This window comes from Cordyceps fumosorosea, assembly GCF_001636725.1.
Source record: "Cordyceps fumosorosea ARSEF 2679 chromosome Unknown scaffold_107, whole genome shotgun sequence".
Classification (NCBI taxonomy): Eukaryota; Fungi; Ascomycota; class Sordariomycetes; order Hypocreales; family Cordycipitaceae; genus Cordyceps; species Cordyceps fumosorosea.
The window spans coordinates 8,465-17,964 of NW_017387407.1; the positions used below are offsets into that span (position 1 = coordinate 8,465).

Consider the following 9,500-nt stretch of genomic DNA (forward strand, 5'->3'; position numbering starts at 1 on the left):
AACAACTCCAAGCCCAATTTGCGCGCCTATACATGACAGTTATAATCGGGTTATTCGCTTTCTACAAGCACGTGGCCCGACTACGATCGTGGACTGAGCCACAGAGAACGTCGAAATTTCTATCAGTTTATGTTGCTGCGTGGCTCGTTAATCTACTTTCGCCAACTATCCTTATATTTCTCATGGTAATGTTTGTTTCCCCTGCTTCAAGGCATGCATGCTTCCCCGCTGTACCACCCTCTACTGTTGACGCCACAACTGGTGGAGTGCAGAGGCCTCCTGCAGGTGTCATGGCATCGGATACAAGTATCACAGGTGCGCCAGAGAATTGTAAAGGCGAAGCCATTGAGCAGGAAGCACACAGTTTCATCACTAGTTTTTCTAAGGTAAGTAAAGTATTTAACCACTTTAAGCAAAGCCTATTCACTTACGATTCTCTTCTTAGTTGATTATGCGAATAACATCCGACAATAACGAACCCGAAAGCTCACCCGAGGATGACCCTTCGCCGGGTATAGCCAAACTCTCCGGCAAGATCGCAAATGCTAAGAGCAAGACCGATCAGGATGGAAAAGCTCCAAACAATGATAAAACGGCGGAGCCTATGAAGCATGCGATCGAGGACTTTAACCCACAGCCACTGCTGGACATGTTTTTCGATTTCATCGATACTTGGGAACGATTTGCAAACGCGCTGAACCCTATACCCTTGTTTCCGAGCGATGACTCCAGGCTGTTTCTCGCTGTCTGCCTTGCACTACCAACCTTGTTCACGTTTTGTTTGTCCCGCGATACGATAATAAAAACCATGGAGCTCTTACTAGGTTTCGTCATCTTTGGTAAACCAGTCATTCAACGAAGCTATAACTTCCTCGACCTTAAGTATCCTAGGTGGCGCAGCTACTGCGAACTTCGTCATACAATATTGAAAGGAGCTCCTACCAATGCCCAGCTCGCCATCACTATGCTCCGTGTTAGCGAACGAATCAGTTCGCCACTCCCTCCTCCCCCGGTTGCAAACAGTTCTCCAATAATGGAGCCCATAGCCACTCCTGATAGTGTGCCCCAGCTAGGTAGACACTTTTTAAGTATTTCATCGATTTCATTCCGGCAACTGACCGTCGAAGCCTTCAACGCGCAGGTCCAAGAAGTTATCAAGCCAGATTTCAGCGACAGCAGCCAAGACAGCAACGACGAACACAGATCAAAGCATCTAGAGCGCTTCATGGGATTTATTAAGCATAACTCTAAACGCAGCGTTGATTTATTTCACAAAGCAGACAAAGTGAGAGCTAATTTTGGGGACACTGGTGCGCAAGCGCGGCTTGATCTCGGGCAGACCACGCGTCGGGTACCAGACGCTGGACCATTCAAATTTCCGGCACGTTACAATGGCGCGGCAGGATACCTACATTTAGCCACGGCAGCCACCACTCCGTCTGTGGCCTGGAGAAGTCATGATGAAAACTTAGACACAGCCTGGGCTGTTATGATTAACGATATTGAGGGTATCTCAAAGGTTGATGGGATGAGCTTTAAGACCAAGCATTTTGTACAATGGGCACTGGACAAAGAATCTGTCAACGGCTTGAAACTGACCACATCTAGTGGCGAATGTTATCATCTTGACCCAGCTGTCAAGCGCGATGAGATTTTTAACCGCTTAATAGCGATGGGCAATCAAATATGGGAGGTATGTTAGTGAACACGTGAGGGTGTTCCTCAACCAGCCAGGAGCCCCAAGGCGGTCTTCCATCAGTCAATACAAAACACTTTGTCTATATATTTATTTTTCGCATTTAATACTCCCGTTAGTCTTCATGCATCCGTCTCCTTTTCGTATTTATTCACCTAGTCTTTAGTATTCAGGGCTGGTTAGGTGACTGGCATTTTCAATGTAGAAGGAGCGGAAATGTATACTTGTTCTGGCTTGTTTATTTCTTGATGAATTCGGCTCTTTCTGCGCATCTGCATGTGTATTTTGTGTACTATCTGCTTTCAGATGGCAGGCGTCGCCGTACACTTTACGTTTTATCACCAAAACCATCCCACCACGAAATAACCATAAAAGAAGCCACGAAGCGTGACACGCAAGCTGTCGGCGGTGTACAGGGATTACTATACATGAGATCTGTATCTGATGGTAACATAAGACGCGGTATACTTGACGTTTGTAAAATGGACTACTTAGAAAGCCGTATTTCCATGTATGACTAGAACTCGTAGTAGTTAGATATTCAACGCAAAAGAAGGAGTTTGAAAGCACTGCATGGAAACATCACAGTAAGGCATAACGCCTACTTAGGTAGAGAAAGAAGATAGTATTAATTAGGTTTAATACATTTTTCAAAGTAAATCAAAAAAGGGTAATACAGAAGACTAGTATCGTGAGTTGGCCTAGAAAGCAACTATCCAGAGAATGTTCTCTTTGAGTACTCTACAGGAGAGCAGCAACAGCTACAGCAACAGCGATAATACCGCCTTGGACCTTTGTAGCGGCACCAGTGACGACAGGGACGGGGGAGCCAGTCGTGGAGCCACCACCGTTCTTAGTAATAGGGTTACCAGTGGCGTCGACAAGCAGGGGGCAGCCATCAACAGTCTTGCAGCTCTGACCGTTGGGGTACTGGTGCGCCGGGTTGCACGAGTAGCGGCCCTGAGCGTCATAATCGCCGGGGGCGGCGCAGCTGCCGGTGCCAGTCGGCTGCGGGCTGCCGGTGCCAGTGCCAGTGGTGGTAACTAGCGTGTTGTTGCCTTCACAGAGAACGTAACAGCCGTCAATCTGAACGCAGCTCTGACCGTTAGGGTACTGGTGCGCAGGGTTACAAGAGTAGCGGCCCTTGCTATCACGCTCACCCGGAGCGGCGCAGGCGCCGGTAGGCGCCGGTCCGTCGCAGGTGGTTGAGCTGCCGGTCTGGCCCTTCACAATTGCGTTTCCATTGGCGTCGACAAGCAGGGGGCAGCCGTCAACAGTCTTGCAGCTCTGACCGTTGGGGTACTGGTGCGCCGGGTTGCACGAGTAGCGGCCCTGAGCGTCATAATCGCCGGGGGCGGCGCAGCTGCCGGTGCCAGTCGGCTGCGGGCTGCCGGTGCCAGTGCCAGTGGTGGTAACTAGCGTGTTGTTGCCTTCACAGAGAACGTAACAGCCGTCAATCTGAACGCAGCTCTGACCGTTAGGGTACTGGTGCGCAGGGTTACAAGAGTAGCGGCCCTTGCTATCACGCTCACCCGGAGCGGCGCAGGCGCCGGTAGGCGCCGGTCCGTCGCAGGTGGTTGAGCTGCCGGTCTGGCCCTTCACAATTGCGTTTCCATTGGCGTCGACAAGCAGGGGGCAGCCGTCAACAGTCTTGCAGCTCTGACCGTTGGGGTACTGGTGCGCCGGGTTGCACGAGTAGCGGCCCTGAGCGTCATAATCGCCGGGGGCGGCGCATGCGCCAGTAGGCGCTGGTGCGCTGGAGGTGGTCTGGCTCTTGACGATGGGCCGGCCGGTGGCGTCAGCCAGGAGCGGGCATCCATTAATGTCCTTGCACTGCTGGCCGTTGGGGTACTGGTGCGCCGGGTTGCAAGAGTAACGGCCCTGGGCGTCGTAGTCACCGGGAGCAGCGCAGTCAGCGGCCGCGACGGCGGCGATGGAGGTAGCTAGAGTGAAAAGCGTGCTGGTTCTCATTGTGTTCTAAATGTAGAAGCAATCGCTATTGATACAGAGAGAACTGGTTAGGGTAAAGTGAGGAGAAGTGACTGGGAGAGTAAGAGCAGAAGTGATTAGGACGAGGTATAGGTAGATGGTTAATCAATCTGGCACAGAAGTCGGAGTCATGAGATTTATATACATCTGGGGGGCATGTGATAGCTAAGAAAATTAAGCCCTTCGCCTGAGCCCTCGATTCAAGGGCGCCATCATGGGTCAACGTTAACGATACCATGGTATGTTTTTCCTTGGCTCCGCGGCTAGACCCCCAGGCTATTTACGGACCTCCCATGAGACCTTGCTTGCACCTGAATATTGGAATATGCGGGACTATTAAGGGAATCTGGGCTGTTAAGACAGGGGAGCTGTGCCTGCCCCCTCGACAATTGCCACCGGCGATGCTATGACTTTGGAGGCTGATCAACCAGTCCAAACCTTCTTTCGCCTGTAATTTATTATCCCGCTCGTATTCATTAAAATCAAGCGGGTCTTATAGGTCCAACCTCGTATTCCGACATAAGTAGTAGCCCTCCGATTCAGCCTTGAGCCTTACATACACCGAACTTGGAGCCCTACGATCAATCTTGTGCTCTATAGACATTAGATGCGTATAGCTCTAGGAGCCCCGCGTTTTCGAAGCATTTAACGGCTTTTTTCCTCGCGCGATGAAATTGAGTCTCCGGTTGCTCCGTTCTCGATGCATACCGAGCCTCCGTCCCTTTGTGCGCTCGGTAGTGCCCGACCGCATGCGTATGACGTAGATGGCCTGAGCCCGGCCCCTCGGGGAAGTCACTGCCGAGCCGTAAACAAGGCACTAACGCTATTAGTGCAGCTAAGCATGCGGGCCCAGGAGCTGAAATGCCATCGGCCAAGGTTAATAGCCGATAGGGCGAACTATGGAGACGAGCAAGGGGCTCCCCTGACAACCTGGCAACCTCTGAAGGTTTGTGTAAATACGAGATGCCCATCCACTGCATACTTCCAGCCCTCCTCTTTCCCGGTACATCTTCTACGTTCAGTACCCCCCCGACTCCGTATTGGACTATCACTCCGGACGGAAACTCTGGACTCATCCTATGTGCTGACGGTTGACAGTATCCTGTAGCGAGGTTCGCTGCGTGGCATTCAGCTGCGGACGAAACATCTCGTCGACCGACCGCCTCCTTTTTTAAAATTCCATCTTCGTCGTGCCCCGCAGAGATGGACAGCAGCGCTCGTAATAAGCGTGCATGGTCACGCCCTGTCATCCATAATCCCGTGCCCACACTCTCAACTCGCGGTTCTAGAGGTACCGGCAGCGGGCACATTTGTAGAGAACCCGTCCTGTGGTCGCGCAGCGTACAGCCTACTTTCTTAACGTTGCGCTTGGAGGTTGATTGGAAAGTGGTGCTTGCCATGTCCAGCGGCCGTAGTATGTTTTCTTCGAGGTATATGCCGATCGTCTGGCCCGTCACTGGCTCGACCACCTGCGCCGCCGACTCGATCGACGTGCATACCGCTAGCCTTGACCTGGGGCCAACTTCAAAGGGATTCTCCAGCCTGACAGTGTGTGATTTATTTGTGTCCTTTCTGCCTATCCACTTCGACCAATTCATCGAATCCGGGTCAGCGAGATCGTACGCTAGCCCGGCTGTGTGCGTGAGAAGGTGGCGTAGAGTGATTTCGGTATTGCTGTCTTCCAAAATAGGTTCGCCACTTACGGGGTTAAAGCCGCCGAGGATCTGGAGACTGGTAAGCTCAGGAAAATGGGTCGAACGTCGGAGTCCAGAGAGACAAGGCCTCGTTCCACAGGAGCGAGGATTGCAGGGACAGTGATGATCTTGCTAGACGAGGCGAACCAGGTGAAGGAGGAAGCTGTGAAGGGGAGACTGTTGGATGATATGGATGTAACGCCGGCAGAGCCTTTATGGAGAGTTTCTAGGCGAAAGAGAAAGAGGGAGAGGGAGAGATAGAGGCGGAGAGATTCGTTAGTCCTGCTGATGGGTTTAGGCCGGATGCATGTCTGGAATTTACTCGTGCTGTTAACAACGATGAATGCTGCCCGGAGAAGCCTGTCCCGTGTGTCATCCTTTTGAGCAACATATCTTGCGAGCATCTTGTCCAGAGTCCCCGTTATCACTGGGCCTGTGCAGTTTTAAAAGCGCTGCAGGCGATGGGAAATCCTGGTAAGTTGCTTTGGGAAAGCAGATTAGTGCAGCTTCTCGCAAAAGGGGGTTGATGAGAAACCCGCGTGGTGGACTTTCCTGCCTCACTGTCTCCTCACAGTATACCTCTTGGGGTCACCTTCAGCGGGCGGGGATTATGGGAGCGTGTTCTCTTAGAATCCCCTTGTCCCTGTGTAGATGATGTCGTATACCCGAGCGACGTGGTCATGTGCGATAGCGAAGAGGACGCACACAGTTGGCGCTTCGGTTCGAGCGTGTGATCCTGGGCACGAAAACAGCGACACCATTTGGAAGACTAGCCTATTGACGCACATATTGGTCGCACCATATTATACAGACATTGTCTTTGGTTGGGTATACTACAACCCGTACGCAGGGTCGCGAGGCGAAGCGTACCGTAGAGCTCTAGCATCGAACGCATCATCCTCGTCAGGCTCATCAGCCTCCCAACTGGTGCCTTATCGCCGTGCCTTGTTGCAGGCAAATCCCGTGCCTCTTGTCTCTCCTCGTCATCAAGCACTGACCAAGCCTTTCCTTAGGCAGCATCAAAGTCCTCGCAAGGCCCGTAGTGACGCGGGAAACTGCCATTCCAAATCATGAGATCGAAAGCATAATCCGTTTGCAGGGCATACATGACCCAAAAGTCCCCATTTTCCCAGCCCTCAGGCATCTTTTTCGACAGCCGCTATGTTTCAGTCACATATCCAGCAGCGATGGCTGCGTCCTCGGCGGCTGTCATGGCTTCCAGAAATGTTGTCAAGACCCTTTTGTACTCCCTTTCCCAGCCACTCCAGCCCGCTCTCCAGTCCTGAAGCCGTTGTAAAAGCAACCACCATGGTGGTGCGCAGGAGAAGTCGGCAGGTGCAGCATACGTGAATGACCAGTTGACCACACTGGAAATGTTGTCCCCGCTGAGCAATATACTCGTTGGCTGGAAGTTGTCGCACCAGAGCTTGAACGGGCCTTTGTCAAATTCCGAGCTCTCTCGCCCGCTCATAAGTTTGCGGAATAGGAGCCTAGCAACATACTTTTGAATGCAATCAAGCTCATCGCTGAAAGCATCGTTCTGCCGGGGGCCAAGTGATCGATGTGGAGCTGTGCAATTGTAACAAAGTATTCCCGCGTGGATGTAAAGACCGGTTGCGGCAGGTCGCCTCGTCTACATCCTCCCATGGCCACCAATTCGTTGATCAGCCGGGTCAGAGGTCGACGTGTGACCCTCGACGAACCATCCTCGATCAGCTTAGGTGAGCCTATAAACTCCAGCCTCCAAAGATCAAGGAGAGCATTGGCTGCTAGGCGATATAGGTTGTTGAGCTTTATGGGGTCTATCCTTGAGTCGAGGACTTGCAACTCTTCATCACGGAGTTCGGGTGTCTTGAGCCTTGCCCATATCCCTGTCATGTGGAAGATACTCCATCACAATACTCCGTACAGGGGCGTAAGTCAGCGGTGTCGAAGTCCTCGGTACCTTTCTCGTTCGTATCTCCCATCAATTTCGCGCTTTGTATGCAGGCCACCTGGGTTGTTGTCGTTTCGGCAACTAGCCGCATCACATTGACCTCATTTGTAGTCTTCTCATCCGGAAACATGGACTTAGGGTTTACTGGGCGTAATACAGCGTCTCAGCTGGAGTCGAACTCCATAATACGAGCGAGGTTGTATGATGCGGCCTCGGGGTCGGGCAAGTGCTTAGGAACGCCGCCCCAGATCTTGGCGATAAGGTTGCCAATTTTTTGCCTCGTTCGCCGTGCGAGCATCTTGTCAAGCCACTCTCGCTGGTTCTTACTGAACGTGGAGCATGCCAGGTGGTCAACGTCCATTAGTAGTATGGCAAAAGCGCCAGTATGGTTCCGGGCCCCCATAACAGCTTGCGTCTCACGCTTCGTGGCTTCTTCTGTGTTATTTTCTTGAATGGATGGTTGGTTTACGAGATGCAAAATGATGGCGACACCAGGCACTTTATGTGTGGCCACGATCCTCAGCCAACCCCTGTCAGGGCTCTGTGTTACCAATGAAAGCACGGTGACGCAGGGCAGCTCCCCGCTGCCCGAGGAAGGTAGGATTGCCGCGCCCCTCTGTTCTGGTTTCTTTTTCTTTCTTAAAGGAAAGGGTAAACTACGTTAATGACTTGTGAAGCTGTCAGTTCGATGAAGTCATTCCTACCTTCACGACTGACCAGACGAGCACGCGCTCCATTCTGGCGCTGATCCGTCTCGGCCCTTTTTGGTAGCTGTAGTCTCTACCAAAGACGGGTTAGTGGGGTCTTTGAGTACATCGTGAACACAAGATAGAGGCATTAAATTAGATAAACGAGGAAGAATTGGCTTAAGCGTGATATAGGAGTTGGCGAGATGTTGGTAGAGGATTTACAGCGGCGTGGGGCGGGGAGTATAGTCATCTTCATAAAGTTATATATAACGTTAGCCACCCACTTAGAAACACCCTTATAAAGTTATAAAGCTATAAAAAAATGCCTTATTATAACTATAAATAAAATATATTAATTATTAAATAATTATACTTTAATAGTCTTACTATTAGACTTCTTAATATTTAATAAATTAATTATTATAGAGTTCTATATACTATTTAATTACTTATTAAACTAATAATAAGTACTTTTAACCTTAAGGATTATAATAAATGTTTTATTTAGATTTAATACTACTTTTACTTTCTTTTTTATATAAGAATTAATAAACTACTTTTAAAAAGAGTTTATTTAAGTCTACTTTATAATAATTATACTATTCTATATATTAATTCCTTTCTAAATTTTAAATAATATAAAATTACTTATTAGTAAAGGCTTAAAACTATAATTAAGGCTTAAAAGTAGTTTTTTAATACTAAGACTATTAGAAAGTAGAATAACTATAATACACTACTTCTTCTAAGGCTTCTCTAGTATAGTTAGTACCTTTAGAGGCTTTTAAAGAAGTAAAGAACTAAATAATAGTCTTATAATATTTATAGACTAAAGCCCTACTATATACTAGTTAGTAATTATATTTTCTTTCTATTATTCTAAACTTTTATACTTTAATATATATAATAGTAGTTTAATCTAATCTATTATTAACCTATTTCTTAAGAAGAGAGTTAGTTTAAATATATAGAGTATAAATAAGTAGTTATTATAGTATAAGTTATATGTAGAGATATCTCCTAATAGTAGAGCTATTAGTTAGATTAATTAGTAGAGATCTAGTCTAGCTCTCTACTAGAATCCCCTTCCTTATATATCTATCCTATCCTCTACTATATTATCTAGATAGCTAGATTATATATCTATCTATTAATTATTCTAATTATAGTAATTAATAAGTGACCTATTAATTACTTTATAAGTTATATAGCCTTATGTCCTATTCTAGATGCTAGTGTGTTTAACTTAGTCTAACTCACTTCGCCCTACCTATATATTATATATGTTTATAATAATATAATACTTTAAAAAGAACTCTTTATTTAATAATAATAAGTTAATAATAGTTAATTATATTTTAAGTTATATAACTTTTAAAACCTAATTTTTCTCTAAAATAAAGTTAAATAACTTAATAATAGACTAAAGCTAATAAAAGTAAAAAAGTTATTATTTTTATAATAATTAACTAAAAGACTTTTAATTAAAATAAATA

General features: G+C 47.7%; 1 protein-coding gene across 1 annotated transcript; it reads right to left on the reverse strand.

Moving 5' to 3' along the window:
* Positions 1-2,437: 2,437 nt before the first annotated feature.
* On the reverse strand, positions 2,438-3,667 carry ISF_09948 (hypothetical protein; the record flags this gene model as incomplete). The annotated part of the gene is made up of 1 exon (XM_018853547.1): positions 2,438-3,667. The coding sequence occupies one exon, from the start codon at positions 3,665-3,667 to the stop codon at positions 2,438-2,440; it is 1,230 nt and encodes a 409-aa protein (XP_018699266.1).
* Positions 3,668-9,500: the final 5,833 nt, after the last annotated feature.